At 35.2% G+C, this 21,401-nt stretch overlaps 1 protein-coding gene across 5 annotated transcripts in view; it reads right to left on the bottom strand.

Annotated features, from left to right (window-relative positions):
• The window catches only part of kazna (kazrin, periplakin interacting protein a), a 267,686-nt gene that overhangs the window by 226,773 nt on the left and 19,512 nt on the right, over positions 1-21,401 (bottom strand). For all 5 annotated transcript variants that reach the window (XM_038305916.1, XM_038305915.1, XM_038305914.1 and 2 more), the window contains exon 2: positions 14,027-14,184. In XM_038305916.1, coding sequence (XP_038161844.1) covers positions 14,027-14,184 — 158 coding nt within the window. The remainder of the gene's footprint in view (positions 1-14,026; positions 14,185-21,401) is intronic.

Raw genomic sequence — 21,401 nt, 5'->3', positions numbered from 1 at the left:
GAAAACTGGTTACTGTCCATCGTAACCAGGTAGGCACCACAGTGATACTGCTTAGTGTCAGAGCATCAAGTACTGTAGAATAAACTGCAAGCCTTGGCGTATTTTTCTGAAACCAATGGATAGATAAAAAAGGATTCAGAAAAGAAAAAAGGGAATTAAAATACTTCTACTTCGAGGCTTCAACTGTTGTTAGCCAAATACACTGCTTTGTAATGTGTAATTTATTCCTGCATTACAGATCAAACCGCTACACACATATCTGTGTTTGAGCCTGCCAAATATTTCAGCTCTGACAGCAAACAGTAAAACTTAGGTAAGAGCTTTTGATCAAAAAGACATTGAAAAGGAAAAGTATAAAATAAGTTGCAGAAGTTAAAAAAAGCAATAAAAAAAAACAGTGTAAAAGATGTATCCATAGTAACATGCTGCTCGTTACATACACAAACACAGATAAACACCTCTCAGGCAGGAAGACGATCAATGGTAGTTTTCACAGGCTCAATCAATAGATGAGCAAGTTAGATAAGGAGGGCATTGGACCTAAACTTATTGAGAAAAAGAGTTCTCCATGTGAGATTATTTCAGTATCAGGAGTAGAAACTTATAGACTCCATCATCCTGAAGTTAAAGCCTCTTTACCTTTTCTTATTTTACCATATTCTAACTTTATTTTTTACAAACTAACAGTCTGATCACATATTTAAAAAGTATAATAGACTTCTAAGCAATAACATTGATGACATCTGGGGATTGATAAAACAATTCATACAAGCAAGTGTGTTGTTTCAAAAGTTTTTATCCATTCATAAATTGACAAAATTTTGTTTAAGACGCATATTTTTATTGCAGTTTATCATACTTTGACCACTAACTTTAGGTTACCTCATTGGAGGAAACATTATCCCCCCATGTCCCAGAGGAACATGTAGTACACCATAGCTCTAATGAGCTTTATCTGGGAGTCTCAAAATCCCTCCAACAACAGATTTTGGATCAATGAAGATGTTGCATTGCTATTCTCACAGCATGTTAATGTCTTTGCTAGAGCCAGGTTTTGACATCTCATAAGAAAGTTCAAGTAGCGCTTACTGTAGATGCAGTACAGTGGGAGATGGACACAAAGCGGCTGGTAAAATGCTTTCAATCGTTTAGCTCCTTTCTACTTCTGTTAATAGCCCTGCAAAATCAATAACTAATGATTCCAGACAGATGCCTGCGGTAAGACTTGAACGGTTTGCAATTTGATAAATTAAAATATTAATACTGTTTTGATTTCCCAGAAAGTAAATTAAGCTGCAGACATGTTATAGACTCTTGAGTTGGATGCTATTGCCTATTCTTTTCTGTTCCTTCTTAACATGCCTGGTTTTGTGGTAAATTGCAGTGTTTACGTTCTCTAACTGTGTCTGAGGCTCCTTTTTTTATCCTAATGACTATGTACCATTTCATACTTTTGCAGTTTAGCTAGTGTAAAGCAATTATTTTCAAGGAGGGGCCTTTTAAGTCATTATTATTCTTCAACACCTTGAAAACTGATAATGCAGTCACTTTATAGTCTACTAATTGTCAACTGTAAGAAAATTAGGTTATGCAACTTTAGAAAACACATTACCTTCTTGTCACATGTTTCAGGTGATCACAGTTAGTCTGATATGAGACAGAAATAACAACATTAAATAAAAAATCCAGTTTCAAAATATCCTTTACCAAAAAAAAGCTAACAGCAACCATGGCCCATTGTGAGAAAGTCATATCATCACTTTGTTAAATAACACTGAGTTCAATTCACTAGATACAAACAGAATCTTTCCTAAGCAAGAACAACTTGCAATGAAATTGTTTGATGGTTTAGAATATGAAGACCTTTAGAAAAAGAAATATATACGGTATTTAAGAAGAGACCAGGCAAGGTCATTTGTATCTATCAGTACGGAGCTTCACTTCATATACACATTAACAATAATTTCATTTAATTTCATCTTCAAAACCACCAAGTTGTTCTATACTGGTAACCCTGTTCCTTTCCCCAGTGTTTCCAGTTTCAATCAGTTCCTGAAACTCCATTTTACTTTTATATAAATTATTTGAATGTTAACTTAGGTCACGTCAACTAAATATTCTTTGCTTGATTCTATCCAAGGAAATACAGGCCTTGTGATAGTCTGTTTCTTTAAGAGCTTGAAAACTCTCTGTTATAGATGAAACTATAAATTCTGCTCTTTGTCAGAAAAATCCTAAAGGGGAATATAAACCATCTTTTTGTGGCCTTAAGCTCAGGTGCTCTTGGGTTTTCCAGAAATTAGGTGAAAATAACTGAAAAAAAATAGTGCAGGATGCTCAAAAACTCCACTGTGACTGACCAGGACTGATTTAGCATAGAATATGGTTCATAATTCCTCCAGAGATTAAAAGAACAATTGCAGGTTATCAGACATATTTAGAATCATTTTCACTGCCAGGTGGTTGCACAACCATTTAATGGATTTATGAGCAACCAGTTGTTGCTCAAGAGCAACCTAGGCCATATTACTTTTGGTGATTTTGTCTCTTATGAATCGTAAATTTTGAACATTTTTGTATTTACGTGTTATATTTGAATGACAAAAACCTTTTTTTTAAGATCCAAAGCAGTTTGGAGGAGATTAGAAAAATGAAAAAAGTACCAATTAGTGGATAATTAAAGAAGCAAACTGAACCTAAGCCAAAACATGTACATTCGTCAACCTGTTATGCACTACAGTACCCTATGCTATAATATTTAAATAATCTTATATGTGTTTGTCATATATGCAGGTAATTTATGTTCCTTTTTTGCTCAAGTCTTAAATACTTGGAATTCTCATCTCACTCCTTTTTGTATATCCTACATCTGGGGAATCCACTGACAATAAAAGGCCCCCAAAAATCATGAACGACACTCTTCACATAGTGCAGAATGGTTTTTTGTTTTTTTCAAGCCATAGGCTTGAAGAATGGAATGACAGCTCTACCTTCTCTATGAAAACGCTGGTTTAATACATGTAGTTCCACAAATTTGTCAAGACTTTTTTAATGAGAAAGGCTACAATCATGCTTCAAATAGTGAGACCAAATGTTTGTAAAGCAAGTTACACCTAAAATAAGTGAAGGCAACATTTAATCCATTAATCACATTTTGAAAAAATATATAAATAGTGCCACAGAAAGTAAGAGAGACATGCAGTAATTATGAAAGAACAAAACAAATTTCACAATCTCTCCCATCTATACAATAAGTGATTGTATATTACCAGTTATGACACAGATTGTAGTATATAAAAAATGCAAAGTCCCTTAGAAATGTCTTCAACAACTTCAATATGGCTATGCAATTAGAACTGGTTTATAATGACCAAGACAAAGCTCCCTGGAAATCTCTGTAAAAATGAATAAATGGATGTTGCCTGGAGCTATGACTGCCATTCAGCAGTCCTGATCATAATATTATAGCTGCATGATCTTTACATTATTTGCTTAGCAGAGAACTTTCTGGAGAGTTGAGGGAAACTCTCAAAAGGTTTAGATTGAAGAGAGATGTGATAAACATATGTATTGAATCCTGTTTTGTTCAAGTTTAAATTCATGTGGGTTTTATTTTGGAGAAAAGAATGAAAATGCTTTCTACAAGAACAGAAATACATTTTAGAGGATGAATAACTAATGTGAAAGGACTGGAAACATTAACAATCTGTTATAATTACTGCTGGGATGTGACTTAAAACATTAAACTAATTAACCTAAAGTTTTTGCAATACTTAATGAGTTTTAAAATTTTCAAAATCTAATATGAAAAATCAAAGTTTTTAATTTCCAACTAATTTTGATAATTGAGTGAGTGAATGAATTAAACAAGTGTGCATTAGGATGATATTTAGCAATTTGTACCCTGATTTACTTTAAGTGCATGTGGCTTCTGTTGTGTATTTCATGTGACCACTCAGATCTAGATGTAGTCAAATTAGGAATTTCTTAGAGTAGTAGTATCAAACTTTGTTTTATATCAGTCTACTTCGGCATTGTTATGTATTTAAAAGGTGCCGGTTACAGCTAAAAAAAAAAATTAAACCTTTGAGTTTATGATTTAAATTTCAAAAGAGGCCACTGCTATGGTAATATAACGTTACTTCCATTTATTTTTCTCTTTCAGCTACTCTATACACTTTTAAAAAATATATTCAGCTCCTTTATGACATAATAGACTTTTGCTGGCTGCTGGAGTTCATGTAAATTACTGTATGGAGACAGATTTGACCCAGTCGTGAGTTTAACATTCTCATTGTTTTGTTTCTGCTACAGTTTTATCTTTGAGTTTTCTTTGGTTTTACTTCTGTGTTGTGTTATTCTAGTTATTTCTTATTTTATTTGAGTTCTTAGGTATTTCTTGTTTGCCCTCTGTCTCCCTCTTGTGTCAGTCTCCTATTCCCTAGCTCCCTTCTAGACTCCTCTGTTCACACCTGATCCCAATCTGCTGTTAAGCCTGGTCTCTGTTTCTCTTTCCCATATATGCACCTCCTACTCATTCACTGCGGCTGGTTTGTCCTAATTTCTTTGCCCCCTTGTTGTTATTATTCCTGGTTATCAGTATTTTTGAAATGTTGTCGATTTTTGCTTGTGTTGCCCTTTTTGGTTAATGAAATCTTGCAAGAAACCACCTCAGCTTCAGTCTCTGTATTGGGGCCTTTAAACCTCCACTCAGTCTGACAAACATGTCCAGGAGCAAAGAAAACAATAGTTTACACTTCCTGCTTTTCTGCATTTTGAAACAATTTTTGAAAAAAAAAAAATTAAATGCATGCTGCCATTAAGCTATTTAGCATTATTTTATCATAAATGGCACTATCCCCCTTTTGTTACAAACAAAACAAACAACAGGTTTGCAGCACTGGCTCAAAGTTCTTTAGTTATGGGTCCATGAGGCGTCATGAAGCGTATTGGTATTGTGTCGATACTGTGTCGCTGAAAACTGACACCTGCTGGACATTGAAAAACACTACAGGCAGACTGACAGACTAAGCTGACACTGATTTGATGACTTATAATATTAAATCTTATTTAAAACTATTGTTTGCTTTAATGTAATATTTCATATTTTTGTTTAAATTGAAAATATCGTTGATATTTTCAGATAGATTTTTTTAGACAATCCATACATTTGGACAAAATGAGTTTAAATTTGCTTGCTGAGAGTGAAAGCCTATGCTTTTATAAGCATTTGGGTTACATTGGTGCTTTTTTGCTGACAGGCTTAACAGGCTAAAAAATGGGGGAGAGATCTAAATCTAAGAGTGATCTAAATATGTAGGAAAATATTTAAGGAGCATGAAATGCTTTACATTTTATGTATAAACAATGCTTTTTATGGATTCTGAGTCATTTTCTCTCTCTGGAAAAGCCAAGACCACATTGGTGCTGCAGTGGCATAGGGGTTAAGAGAGCTACAGTACTCATGTACAAAGGCCTCAGTCCTTTAGGTGTCTGTCACTGAAAGTCCCAGCCTGTTGACCTTTACTGCATGTCTTCCCCCTTCTGTCTTAATTCCATTTCCTGTCAGACTACTTTCACAAATAATAAAAAGTAAAGGCCAGTAGTATCCCCAAAAAATCCTCCAATAAAGTCAAGTCCACGTTATTGACTGTGTGGTAATATTGGTCTGGGCCGTGTTGTCAGTCAGATGAGCTAGATGGACTTGAAGGTATAGGTAGAGGTTATAGAAGCAAATGTCTGCAAAAAAATATCAAAGACAGAAGTAATTGAAAGAAACCTAATGTAAGGATGTTAAGATTTTTTTTACATTGTTTTAATCCAGTGTTTTATTTTCATTACACTGTCACAAGTACAGAGCAACAAAATCAACTCTCTGCATTTAACCCATCCCCTTGTGGAGCAGTGGGCTTTGATTGTGTGGCACCCGTGGAGCAAAGCTGGGTTAAGGCTTAGGGACCCAAGGAGCAGTTGGGAGTGGGGCTTGAACTCCGAACCTCAGGATTCCAAATGCAATGCTCTAACCACTAGGCCACCACTCCCCAAAGAGTGGTATCCTAGAGCCAGTGAGCCAGTGTTAGGACTGCCTGAAAGTCCAAATGACAGATATACAACAATGTCCTGTTTTTCACTCAATCCCTTTATTGTTGGAAAAATATATCTGAATAGTCCAAATCTGATCCTTGCTATCGGATTAGTTCAAATTAGTGCAATGTAACACATAAAAAAGGGAGCCACAGCCAAAACTCAATAACCAGCATCAGTTTTATTTATTACATGCCATTTTGTAGGTTTCATCTCATAACAAGGTGCAAAATTAGGTTTTTTACGTTGCCTCTATAAAATCTGCTCTATAGTTAGGCAATATTGCTCTGTTGATTGGATCTGAGTTTTAGTCTTATAATAGAGGTTTAGAACATGTGCAAACTGCCAATATCCTCTGTCTTATTCGATTGACTGACATAAGAAATAAAACAAAATTTTGGTTTATATCTTTTGTAACTGTGGAATTGGGGCTGACATCTGTGGTACACTCCCTTGTTTTAGTGTGTGGTCCGCCGTTTTTAGAATGAAGTGGATTTCTTATAGCCAGCATATTATGAGTCTAAAAAATGCACGATAACTGCTGTATGGATTTAATCATGTAATCTGATCGATACATGATAAAATGTTTAGAAGATTTATTATGGGGAGACCAGGGAGGTAAAAGTCATGATTTTAGTTTTTCCTTTTCAGTTAGGATAATTTCCATGCTATTAACATGACATTTTTCTCAGGAGCATGCATCTATAATGAAATGCCTTTCCATTTAAGCCTTACAAGATGAACTGTCATTTTTAATCTACTCAGCACAAAAGTTCACCGACTACATGACCATTATCATGCATCTCACAATGACAATTAAATTCTAGTGGTCAAAGTTCCATCCAAAAAAATAAATAAATAAAGAGTTAAAGCCTGATACTATGAATTCATTCTAGTCAGACATTTCTTGAGTGCAGCATCCTAGACGGCAGCAGCATTAAGAATGACAAGGTTCTGACCTTGTCTCTGTAAATACTGTCACTATGAATAATATTTTCTGAGATCTGACAATTATACAATGAGAAAATGGCTCCAGAAGCAAAGATAGATTCATATAGTGGGAACATTTTTACCATTGCTTAAGATATGGCCTAGGTTTAGAAATTATTTATATATAAAAGAAAAACTAACAGTTTGAACTTGTTTGAGATAATCAAGCATCTCAACAGTACAGCTGGATTTTTTTTAACAATTGAGTATAAACTTTGACTCCTTTTTGTTGTAGATGAGAAAGAAAAGAAAAGCTCTCTTTGAACCAAATTACCCAATTTTCCCCACATTAGTCACACTTTTGGATGAAACTTAGGGGACAATGGTTTAATGCTGCTTGTGCGTCTGGTTGTGATTGAAGCAGCACCTTTTTAATACAGGTCAGGCTGAAAGGGCAGATGGAACCTGGGTGATGTATTATGCATGGATAGAAAAAAAAAGCATGCTCTCACTGCAAAAACAATCTAGAAATAAGTAAAAATTCCTTAAATCCAGTGTATTTTACCTTAATTTTAGTAGGTAAATAGAATGATTTGCCAATGGAATGAGCATTTTTACTCTTAAAATAAGATAATTAGATAAAATGCTCTTGAAATAAGACAATGCAGTTGCTTTTTCTTATTTTAAATGTAAATAGTCTTGTTCCATTGGCAAAGTGTCTCACTTACCTCCTCAATTCAAGAACAAATGCACTTAGTTTAGGAACAAATTACTTATTTAGATTTCAATTTGTTGCAGTGCTGGTTGGCCATCTGAGGCGGCAGGAGGAGAAAGAGGCAGACTGACCCATTCAGACCCATCCTACAATTACTCCCTCTGCATCACCTCCTCCTCAGCATTTTGAGAACGCACCCTCCTCTGTTTGCTTCTCTGTGACCCTGGGCATACATCCAGAACTATTGGAGGACATATGATCAAGTCAGCAGTTGCTGCTGAAATATCAATTCAGTCTCCTCTTTTAACTGCATTTACATCAACATAACCAAAAACGTGTTATAAAAAAAAAAGGATTTTTCTTTTAAAAAATCTATTACAAAAAACCTTATCTTTTTTTTTTTTTACAGAATATTTCTCTATTGTAAATTAAATCGCCAGTGGAATCGTTAAAACTCTCTTACCTAAATGGCTCTGATAAATATAAAGATTCGTAAAAACAAATTACGAAAAATTCCTTCAGATAGATAAAGTAGTTTTTATATTTATATTTCTTACAGTGTATGTCTCTACCAGTATTGCATTTCTAAAGAAAGTTAAGGTTAACATCAGTTTTCAAGGGCTTGCAAATGATTTTCAATTGGACTTTTGTCTGAACATGGAATGGGCCACGTTAATATTGAACTTGCATTGAGCTAACATGTTCCACAGTAGCTTGTATGCTGAAGGTTATTATGCTAATAGAAGGTGAACATCATCCCCACTCTTAATCGCTCTTTTAGTATTACCCTATATTTAGCTCTATTCATCTTCTCTTTTGACTCCGATAAGCTTTTCTGTCGCTGCTGAAGAAAAGCATGCCCACAGAATGCTGCTACCACAACCTTCACGGTGTGGATAAAGATTATAGTGTTATATGCGTTTAGTTTTCTTCTATACTAAGTGTTGTGCATGTACTGTAGGCCAAGAGGAGAATTCTTTCACCCATTTGTCTCTAAATATATATAAATATAAAATACATCACTGGAACAGTTTTTTTTTTTTTTTTTTTTATTCCAATGGTTATCGATTTTGTGTTGCCATTGTTTTCAAGCCTAACAATTTTGGTGAAAAAGTATCTGTCACAAACAACAGATACTCGTCTTCTTTAATCTACTGTTTTTCTCTAAGCTTGACAGCCGTGTCTGCAGCGCTCCACTGATGATTAAAGTGAAGTGGGGGTTTCAGGGGGTCAGACAGATCTTGTTTATCACTGTCTCTTCTTAGTCACTCTCAAAGTCACCTTAAATGGTCTCCTAACTGTGTTTGCACTCCCCCTATATGCCTATACCATATCCCTCTTTCCCCCTTGGAGCTCACCATTCCCCCGCCTGTGATGACTGACAGCTCCACTAATGCAGTAACAGCTGAGTACAGCGTGGGGAGGAGTATTAGAGGGAGGGTCGGTAGACAAAGCTCAGCAACCCATCTCCTCCTAGCTTGACTGCAGGATACACACCAGATGGGCCTTTGGTGTAGAAGGAGGATCCACGTGAAGCAGCTCTGCAGTGAGCCACGTCCAGATGGACAATAGCAGTAAATAAACCTCTATGGCATGGTCATGAGGCTTCAGCTCAAGATGGAGAGATTGATTCAAAGGATTTTAAATGTTTTGTCAATTATCCACTTTAGTCAGTTTCTTACCCTCTGATTCTGAGCCTCAGTCATGGGCAATAGAAAACAGGAATAGAGAAAAAGATACAGTTACTACACTTATGAAGACCATTAAAACCGTAAAGACAAAAGTCCTTCTACAATTGCAAGAAATCTATGACAATTCTCTCTACTAAACACAGCAAATAGTCATTTTACCATAAGGGACGCACAAAGACGAAGGGATGCATAAAAGTAAAAGATTACTTTTTTACTTTTTTTTTACTTTATACCTTTTTCTGCCACTGATGCAGTACCTACTATGAAGCACTTTGGTCAGCTGGATTGTTCATGTGAAATATAAATTAATTTGAATCGAAATAAACTGAAATTGATTAAAATAAACAATATGCCGATAAATTTGTTTATTCTGACCGGATGATTAACATTTTGAAACATTTTGTTTTATAAAACCGAAATCCCTTAAATATTTCTTAAATTATTCAATTGAACTAATATCGTGTATGTCAGAGTTAGACATACAAGACTGAACAAAAATGTGCTGAATAAAATTTTTTTAACACATTTAAAAGGTCAGAAGTTCTGCATAACTCAACTCTTCAATATGTGAACATAAAACTATAAACACATTTCCTAATAATGCTCCAAACTGAGTTCATCAGCTACTTTTTTACTAGTTCAATGTATCATACCAGGCTATGTTAGATTAACAAAATACAACTACGGGGCTTTTTGCATTTTTTTGTTAAGTTTTTTTTAATCCTGTAAATCTGATATATGACACAAACTGCTTTAATAGGCGACACCTTTATTCACAGTTAAATTCACAATATTAATCACGAATCATCCATCCAGCCAGCCACTGTCTGTGCTTGCTCATCCATGCTGTTTTTCGGTGGAGCTGGTGTGGTTACCAAGACAGGATTACACAGGACAAACAACCATACACACACTCCCACCTAAGGCCAGTTTAAGAGACTAATTAACCGACAATAAATCATTAAAATGTATTTCCTTTATTCTTTTACCATCATTAGTGTATGTTTTACTATATCAGCATAGCCTATATAGAACAGTCTTAGCTGTACCAACTTTGTATATTCCTGGCAGTCTCCTCATTAAGACATCAGCTACTTAATATTCCATGGAGCCTTTTGATTTGATGAAACCAAAAAGGCATGAATGCAAACTGATACTGGCTGGTGGCATAAAGGCGGCATGAGAAGAATGATGGCCAGAGGAGAAAGACTGCTGGCAGAATACTTGTGAGAATAAATTAACAGAAGCCCCGGCTACCTGTCTTTTATAGGAAGAATGAAAGCATAAGCGTGATAAGGGGGAAACAGGAAGGAGCATTCAGGGTCACTCCGCAGTCTCTGCATGTCTTCTGACTGATGTTAATTTTCAATTGACTTTGACACCTAAACACAGATTTGAAGTTTAATTCATAGTAGATACAGAGAGTTTAGGAATGATTAATGCTAATTTCATTCAAATCTGTTTAATAAACATATATTATTGTGTTTAATTAGCAGGTCAACACAGTTTACATGACATCAAATATGTTGTGACGGGTGCAGGAGATTGACTTTAAAAATCAGTTTGAAATGAAGAAGAAATGACCGTGCAACTAATTAGCATGGCAAATTCATGCATATTAAAAACCAAGTGTCACAATCACATATTGCCACTTAAAGTTGATGAATCCTCCCTCCAACTAATTGGAACTCTCAGGAATCTGGAGTCTCATCACCTCCTTTTTGCCCCACATCTTAGCAAAGTTTATATAAACTAATCAGCCAACAAGCATGAAACAAAAGGAGAAAACCGAGGAAACACAATAAAGAAATCCCATTTTATCCTTTCACACAATAATTGTGATTCAGCTAATTGCCTTATCAGTGCAAAGGAAGTCACACCAATATCCAGAAAGGCTTGCTCCCTCTCAGCTTCTTACCTGCACAATGCATGTATCAGAAGTTCATTTTCAAGGAAAATAGGACCAATTTGATAGTTAAGAGATTTGCTAAAGGAGTGACTTAAACAGCAGACATGTCTATCGAAAATAATAAATTGCCAACTAGAGGCATTATAAGTTTGTTGTTTTTAATCAGTTTACAAAATATATCCATCCTATTTGAGACACATTATAAAAAGCAATTTTTTCTCCTTTGAACATCTTATTGATTTTCATTCTTTAGAAATGTTGTTTCACAATTAGTTTTAACTAAGAAAAGTTGTAGTTGAATGTCATGAAAATAGAGTAAAAATAGTAGAGTAAGAATTAGTGGTACGAATCAAGAGGAAACTGCAAACTACTTATAGTATGAATGGTGAACTTTTTGAGGAATGTTACATATAAAGGATCTTTACTGACAGCATAAGGTCAGCAAGCGCTAAGGATGTCTTTCTTAAAAACATTTGGCAGTTTTTGTACGATTGGAAGAAATGTATGGGAGCACAGAAAGACAGTGCATAGTAAAAGTATTTCATATGTATATTTAGGAGATTGTATGTTATAGACCATAATAACGAAGTGCAAAGAGTGGGTTAGAGTAGCCAAATAAGTATAAAAGCACTATTTCAAACATTTACTCAATGGACATGGGGGGGAAATGGATGAAAAGTGGGTAGTTGTTTGTAATGCTTTTTTTTTTTAGGCATGATGTAATCATTGAAAAGGGGGCGTACTTCGGTACTTTAGCATAAAATAACAGATGAATGAAAATCAATAAAATTTTTGCAAAATCAATTAAGCCACAAATTTTTATATTTTTAAAACTAATCTTAAAACAAACACCTATAGTAAGCAATGCATTCACTTTTTAAATCCTTTGCTTTTATTCTAAATACACTGGACATACCTTTGGTAATTTTAGAGTGAAAGTAAGATATAATATACAGTATAAAAATCGATTTCATATAAAACCTGAAAAACATGCCGAGAACTAGTATGCAGTCTACTTTTACTCAAATCCTCCTTAATAAAATCTAAGCAACTAGTTATGGGGTTTATCTACCCAGTGAGTAGATTACACCTTTGTGCAATTCAGACTCAGTTTAAAAAGACCTGTTCTAAGTACAGTACAAAGAGAGAGTTTGTCACAAACAGCACCTTTAATAGCTAGGAACACAGCATACAGGACAGATTTCCAGTTGAGGAGAAGTTTAAAGCAGGGTTAGAGTATTACACCACTGCTTGCCTAATAGGACCATAAAAGAACTGGCTTAAACTGAGAAGCACCTGGGTCATCTATTGTAGCTTCGGAAGAGAGTCACAAGTTGGTGGGGAATTCTGACAGGACAGCTATTAGTCAGGTAATCCCCAAGAAAACCAGCTAGAGGTTACAAAAAATGAAACAAGGCATGGCAACAAAACATAAGCTTAAGTAGAAGAATAGTCTACTGTATATAATTAATACACTTCCCTTGATGGGCCCTTGTCGGGTCCTTGGTTGGTATTTGGCTTGTCATTTCTTTTTTAAACATTAACCTTTGTACTAAAATATTCTTTCTGTCATGATTTGTGGACATTAAGATCTAAATTGAAGCGTTATCTCCTAGTCAGACCCTGTAATTCAGTGAAAGGGTGGAGTCAGAGTAAATTATGCACTCCCAATGGGAAGGAGGGGTCACTCCAGTTGCTGTAGGTTGGAGGGGATTTTGCTGGGAGTTGCAGGGAAGTGGGCTGCCATTCGACTGGCGTTTGACTGGGAGGGACCATTTTGAATGGCTGCTACTGTATAATTCACTGACCCAAATCTACTTTATAATCCAGACTTGAAATTGCTGCTCAAGGATGGTTACCATCCAATCTGACTGAGGTTAAACTATTTTGCAAAATATTGACCCGAGCATAAATGCATGCCAAACATTTGGGATTTTTTATTTGCAAAAGCCTATATCTATGTTCCAGTCTCATTAAACTTCAAAACGCTGCGGTGGTGAGGTTACTGACTAGTACAAACAGAGGGGCTGATATTACGCTGATTGTAAAAGCTCTTTTTTGGCTCCCAGTCTCTTTTTGGTCCCAGTTTAAAATCCCGGTGCTGACCTTCACAGCCTTTCGCAGTCAGGCTCCCTCCTACATTATTTCTTGTGTCTTTATACCAACTCTCAGAGGCTGAGGTCTCAGGACCTGAACCTGCTCATGGTCCCTCATACTCCTTAGTGGACCAGGGGGAGATCGCTCCTTTCAGGCGGTCGAGCCGGCGCTCTGGAACGATTTTCCGCTTTTCTTGCACTGACTTGATTCTGTTGATGTTTTTAAGAGGGAACCTATTTGTTTAAGAAAGCATTTCAGTTCTAGTAGATTAAGGGTTTTTTTATGACCATGTCTATTGTTACTGTAAATGTATTTTCATTTGTCTTGTCATTTTGTTAAGCACTTTGTGGCCTCTATGTCTGTGAAAGGCTATATAAATAAACATTATTTACTTACTTACTTTTACTGCTACGCACTACTTTGTTTAGGACTTAAAGGATTACAATAATTTACAATTAAATTTGTCATCATTATGAGGTCATGTCAAACACCAAAAAAAAAGTTTTCATTCTAGCTTTAGATTTTAGAGTCAAAAGTGTGAACATGAATCTACAAATTATTTTAACCACGACTCTTTCTTTACTACAGTAAACTCTGTACCTGAGCATCAACGAGGAGGTGCCGCATCAGGTTCATGGACTTCTGCAGCGACTCTTTCTCCGGAGGAGCATAGGCTTGCTCTGCCTGTTCCAGGGACTTGGGTCTGGTAACCATAAAGTTTGCAATCTGGTCATTTATGTTGTTCAGCGACTGCACAGCTACAGGGAGAGACAAAAGTAAAATATTAAAGATGCATTACTTTTATATTAATTTATTAGATTTTTCATAAAGCAGATATATTTAAGTGAACCACAAGCTTCTGTTGCATAAAAAGATATATTTCTTACATTTTAAAATGTTTAATGAACATCTTATTGCTTAGAAAAACAGAGACAATAAGACAATAGTTTTCTGCTGTCACCAACTTTCTCTTTCAACATCATCTCTGATTGAGAATGTTCCATTTCAGCCAAAGACCCATCCTGTTTTTGTTTCCCTGCTCTTTCCCCTGTGTGTCCCTGGCAAACCTCTCCTGTCAGGTTTCCTTAAAACCGTACAACTTTTACTGTACTTCCTGCATCTAAAATCCATACACACACTTCCTAAACACACTTCCCATTGAGAGACCCGAGGTCTGTGAAGGGTCATGGCAATTATTTCCGCTGGAAACTTAGGATAAACGAAGGCGGGAAGGCAAGGGTGATTTCCATATTAGGTTCAAAAAAGTGCATATTTTCAATTTTACATGAGTTTCTATTCTAACCCCTGAAGTGTCTTTCCGCTTCTTACCAGCATCTGCCTTCTTCTAAAACCTAAAAGTAACTTTTATAGTTAGAAAGGAAGTTGGGCGAATGGCCATCTCTCTAGAGGTTATTTTATACAAACCCTAAGCTATTAAATCTATTATGTTTTTCTTAAATCCTCTGTTGGCACATTTCTGCCAAATAAAGAAATGCAACCTGCCTAATCCCAGTGAGTAGGATGATTGGAGGCCAAGCAGCTGGATAAGGTATTTTCAGGATGCAAATGTAAAGCCTCTTTCAGACACAAACACCCATGCACAGAGAAAGAGACAGACACAGAGAGAGGAGAGAGAGAGGGGCTAGATTATGTGTTGCGTAACTACAAAATTCTATCACCACCATGGCTGACATTTCCAAGCAAACAAGCTTTGAGGAGGAAATTTGACAAGTCAGGATTGAAAGCAGAACAGATAAGAAAGAAACAAAAGACCTGAAGAGGAAGACAACCTCTCCCTGAGGTGAGAGTTGAGCTGAAGTCAGAATAATGAATAAGTGAATAGGGTGGTTTTGCCTGAATTGCAAACACTTTAGTAAGTCTGAGAGTCTAAAAAATCAGACACAAAATGATGGACCAAAGAACCCTATCAAATAAAGAGATTAGGTATTAAAAATCTATTAAACATTTTTAAAATTTGTCGATCAAAATGCATATTTCTGCATTTTTGCTTTTATGTTATAGCAGCATTAATTCATAAATTGATAACATAATCTGGTTTCATTCTGGGTTTAGAGGCGCAGATTTAATGCACAGCCACAGTGCCCTCTACTGGACAAAACTAAAACTTGTATACATTTCAGTTAAAGCCAGGTGTTGAACACAAAGAATAATAAGACAAACTGACCCGCAGATATTAATAGCCTATAAGGTTTTGGCATGAGGAAGCATTTAAAAAAAGAAAAAAAAATCTCATATTATGATCAGTTTCCCACTCTGGTTGTACTGACTGCTCGGGATATAATTATATATGTTTGCCTGCTCAAAAAACTTAATCTTAAAATAATCACATAATCTACATTCCAACCATTTTGAGTGATAAATAAAACATTGATTTCAAGAGCTTACATCACCCAAATAATATTTTTTTTTTTTTTTTTTTAAGTTTTGTCATTAGATGATTTTTTGATAAATATTCATTTGGTTAGCCTGAATAATTTGTAAATGTAGAGGTAATGATAATTGAACTGGAAACACTGACAACTAACAAACTATTCAGATTTCTCTGGTCTTTTTGTAATTATTCAAATTAGGCATCATGGAAGTGTGTATTTCTGGGAAAGTCTATAAAAATGACCATAAAAGATACAAAAAAGTTATAATAAAAGTTGTCTAAGTCTAAAACATACAGTCATATTTAGCAAAATGTAAAGTCAATAGAAAAAAAATCCAAATAAAGTTTCAAAGCTAAGTTGTTGGGTGGGTTATACATTTTCTAAAGGTTTCTCCAAAGATATATAGTGTGACTGAAAAACATAGAAGTTTTACTTATCAAGTGGTGATATGACAAGATATGACTGAAATTATATTTTGTTTATTATACTAAATGAAAAAATAACCCCAAAGGCTTTTCTAGATTTATAACAATACATGTTTAAGGAAAGCACACAATATTGTTCAAATTAAAATCCATAGTCATCGACCACAAAACCTAAAATATATGCTGAATTCAATAAAATTATTATTGTTTAAGTGAATAGTAACCCTTAATATGCTGACCTTTACCCTGCATATTGATTATTTAACATTGATTACCTCTCTGGTCACTGAGCCTCTGTAAGTTACAACTCTATGGTCTCAAAGTGTTATTTTAATGACAAACTATAAACCAGTTGAATAAGATTCTTAATCATTGGGTTTTAAAGCTCTAGCAGGATGGAAAAAAACTGGAAATGCAAAAGCAGAAGAGGCCATCTTTGGAACAGTGTCGCCACGGCAGCTTTTAATCTGTTTGATGATGTCGCGCCTGGAGGATGTATTGCAGGAAGTAGAAAGTTTTGAGTGTCCTGTCCTTGTTAGTTTTTCTGCTGTCTTCTGTTTCCTTTCAATTAATCAGTTGATCTACGGTATGTTTCCCATTGCTGCAAAGAAAGCCTGTTTATTAGAACACAATGTTTAAAACTTAATTCAGATGTAATCTTAGAGTTAATGTTTGGTTTATTTCATTGTTTCATGATTTGCTTAGATTAATGATTAAAATAAATGTGAAACCACATAGCAAGGTAGTGTTATTTGATTTCAATGGATAAATGGAAGCATATATGGGAATGAATACTTTGTCAATCTTAATATTCTTATATTAATGCTGAGAATATGGCCTCACTAAAGAGAGAAATCCTAAATGCAGAAAATGTTAATATGCTCACCCTTCTATGCTGGCATCCAAATTTCTATAAACACTGAGCTTAAATAAAAGTTAAGGACTGAAAGATCTATTCATTTATAATGTTGTTTTAGCAATTTAAAGTTTATTTTTTTTTTTTACAGAGAATAATGTTTAGAATGTATTTTATACATGCGTATTTATAGAGTTGTTAAATAAAGGATAGTGGCATCACGACAAAATAAAGAAAGATTTGTGTAGACCAGAAGAACTACAAAAAAAAGTATGCATCTTTAGCATCTATGCATCATATTTAGTTATATTAACAGAATTGATTAATGTAACTGAGGTAGGACGTGAAACAATTGTGTCAAAGTAACTAAATCGTCTTGAGTAGATGCAAAAGATGCATGAATAATTTTTTTCAGTCAGTTGAATTAAAATATTTCTAGTGACAGTTGTGTCATTTTTTAATGACAGAAAAAAAAACAGAGTTTTCAACTACAAAAATAATCATTAGTGCAGTTCTGCTCTGCAACTACCAAAAAACTGAGCATCATTCTAACCACAAATGTAAAAGAAAACATTGTCTTGAACAAGAATGCAAAAATTTATAGTGAGTGCAATTCTGCAAAACCTGAAATAGATTTCCCCTGAAGCTTGCCTTCGGCAAATATAAAACTGATAAAAGAGAGCCAGCGGTATAAGCTGAAGGGTAATAATAAATAAGGTTGACATTTTAATCATTTGATCTTAAAGCTCTTTGTTTTATGTTTGTCTCAACAGCATAAAAGCTAAAGGTGCCTTACATGTTCTTATTTCATACAAACTCCAGAATAGAAACTTTTAGAAATGCTGGAAAACATGGAGAACTATGAAAGAAATCCAATTAAAGATAATGGTAGAAAATATTTACATTTCCTGCTATATCATTATGGTGGGGGTTAAGAAGTGGTAGATCACAACGGATGTTAAAATGAGTGCAACATCCTGTATTCACCTATCAATATTGGGTCACTGTTATTTCTCACTCATTGCTTCTCCTCCCTTTCCTTTTATTTGGCTTCAGCTGATGTGGATTTGGAATTGGACAGCCATAAGTGAAACGTCTACCTTAAACCTTTTAAACAAATCCTCTAAGCTGTTTTTGCATTTGTACTGAAACAGAGTAACTAGCTCAGCTGCAGGAATTTCTGTCTTATTTTAAAAGGGTTTCACACAATCATACTTAAAATAATACCTTTCACATCTGCTGAAATATTTTTGTGCATGAACCTGATTCTTTCCAGTCTAAGATGTAAAATAAAAGCAATAAGGCTTTTTTTTCCAAATTATGTAGAGAAGAATGATGGGAGAAGATGGAGAAACTTTTTAACAGTGCTATACAATGCTGCCCCCTGTTGGTATAAGAAAAAATGAACCCTTGCTGGTCCTTTTACATTTAAAACTATGAGATCATTTTACCCCACCACAAAAATGAATCGAAAGGAGACATTATTCAGACGAGAATTGACTGCATGTTTCTCAGCAGATGATACATGGTGTATAAATAATTCTAAGAATTAGAAACCTCTAAAAACACAATCAGTAATATTAAACTGGTAAATATGTATAAAAAAGTTTCTCGTATATAACATAAAGAACCAATCAATCCACTTTCAAAACTTGAGCTGATCAATGAAATTAAAGATCCTGGCATAATAATACATGATAAAATAATTGTGTTTAAAGTAAATCAAAATATATGTGCTGATTATCATTTCATGATTAATTGATGAGGCAAAATAGTTCACAAGAGACATGTTAGCTTTCATGAATAAACATGTCAATTTCATACTGCTGATAAATGCTGACACATTATGCATCCATAAATCCACCTTACGCCTTCCCACCTCTAGTATTTGCACAAGATTTACATGATAGGGATGAAGGCGCAGAAAGAAAGAAGCACACATCACTGGTTTGGTGGAAGTGAACCTCAGGGGTCCTGCAGCTGTGAATCGGCAAGCAGAACCCTCATTTCCACAGAGCTCATTAAACCCAACTAATCATATCTGTTACTGGAGTACTGGGTGGAATAAAAGCAAAGCAGTAGATATGAGCTTTGCTTTCCTGGAGGTGTAGGGCTGTGCACTTTAAAATGCTCTGTGTATGTGTGCGTTCGCTTGTGGGTGTATTTATGCTTGTGAGTGCATGTTTGATCGAGATATTTGGCATTAACTCTTTTTTTTGTTGTTGTTGTTGTTGTTGTTCCCATTCATTCCTCCAGCACAGCATGCATCCCCCTCAAATGTTCCCCATTTTCTCTGCTCAGATTTCTGCAAAGCTTACTTCATATTTTTGTGTTTAATCTCATGTTTTATTTTGGTTTTGTTTTGTTTTTTGGAACAATGTTCTCAGTTTATTGAATGGATTACACTCTGGCTATTTTTCACCTTCCATTTGAGCATGAGAGATAACAGAGCATGATAATCAGAGAGAGAATCTGGTTCAGAGGCAGAAACAGACAAAAATTACAAAACAAATGCTGTTTATTGTGTGTGTCATGTCAGATCATCTGCTGGTATTGTGGCCTCACAAAGAGACCTTAGGCTCTATTGATATGAAAGGGAAATGTCTGCTGCTTTGAATGGTCTGTTTGTTTTTGAGTTAGGTCTGAGTCAACACAAAGCCTGCTAGCAGAACCAGGAAGACTTAAGTACGCACATCCCAGCGCAGAGCCTAAGAGTGAATAAACCGAGTTATGTGAGCTGCATTCATCTGAAAAGCCTCATCATAGAGAGTGGGTGGTCTGAGCATTTGCCTCTTCAAAACCTCTGAAGTACAAAAACGATCTCTACTTTCGTACTGTCAAAATTTGGATCTGGGACAGGCATCTAGAGGCATAAATATCTTTGCCTCCGCTTGTTTCAAAAAGAGACGCTTGTTTGTTTATCATTGCAAATCCCAAGATATAGACCTATAAGTTAAACACTAAACCTCTGTGTAACAGTTTTATTTAGAGGTGCAGCCTTTGTTTTCTGCATTGGGAAAAAACAAACTCACCATTTTGTCTTAAGAAGATTACAGATAAAAATGTATATATCTTTACTTCAGTGACCTAATTTTTAAACATAAAACATTTCCTTTTTCTTTGTCTTTCAAAATCAAAACTTGATTTAAAAAAGACTACGACTCCCCCCCACTAAAACACGGAGCACATCTGGCTATGGTTGATGATACAGAGGTCGCAACACAAAGTCTAGAACTCTCTTCCAGTCGAAATATAATGCAAATATAGTGATTGACAAAAAAAAAAATGTATTAACAGCAGAAATTTGTCAAATGAATGTTTGTGTGGCAGCTTACTTAACCTGCAATAAGGAAATTTGGGAGATATTTTGCTAAAAAATCATCTGTCCAGGAAAATTTTGTGGAAGTAAACACAGATGGAAGAGACGGCTTTTAAGGGGATCTTAAAACAATTACTCTGTTAGAGAAACATTTGATTATAACACAGTTGAAATCTTGAATCTCAAAGTAAGAAGCCATGCCATCCTGAGGGAAAAGGACACAATACAGATTTTAAAACAGATGGGACAGATACCTTAAACAGAAAGCCTGTAGCTGTATCATCAAGATAACAAAGACAACTGTTTTTTGTTTAGTGTTAGGCTCATAAGATAAGAAAGCGCTTTCTTTCCCTATGGTTTTGATTTTCCATTTTCTTTGCCCGGAAATTTTTTTTGCTGATGTCTGCATATTAGGTTAAAATAATAACTTAATTAAGCTGTACCAATTTACTAGTCAGAAATAGAATTCACTAAGGCTAGTCTTTTTCCGTTCTCAGTGGCTTAGCTTAATAAACATTATGGAAGAGGCAGTCTGTATTTTAACTTCCCATCCATCTACCACTTGTTTAGCATTAGCTTAAAGAAATGTTTGAGGTCAATCCTGTGGCGAGAAATCTAACTGCAAAGTATATTTATTGTGACTGGCACAATTAACAACAGTTTGACAGCCAAATCCTCACAAGTAGAATACTGGGACTGATTATGTGGAAACGGGAAGGCTTGCATGACCACTGTATGAATCAATAAGAAGAAGTCTGCTATTCTGGTAATAGAGTTGTTTAATTAATGCTGCACCCTAAGCTCATACACATAAAACTAACACTGTCAGTCAGAACTGCAGATTAGGTAACTAGTATTCAACTAGAGCAAGAATTTTAGATATCAAATTTGGTTCAAGTAACTGATTGTTATTGAGGTGAATTCACAGGCTGACTGGACTTGAACCACACTTCTTACTGTGTGCAAGGTTAACCCATCAAGC

This window comes from Cyprinodon tularosa, unplaced genomic scaffold (genome assembly GCF_016077235.1).
Source record: "Cyprinodon tularosa strain WSP-4 unplaced genomic scaffold, ASM1607723v1 ctg57, whole genome shotgun sequence".
Taxonomy (NCBI): Eukaryota; Metazoa; Chordata; class Actinopteri; order Cyprinodontiformes; family Cyprinodontidae; genus Cyprinodon; species Cyprinodon tularosa.
The sequence above is the reverse complement of the archived record's forward strand: the minus strand, read 5'-3'. Positions and strand labels throughout refer to the sequence as shown.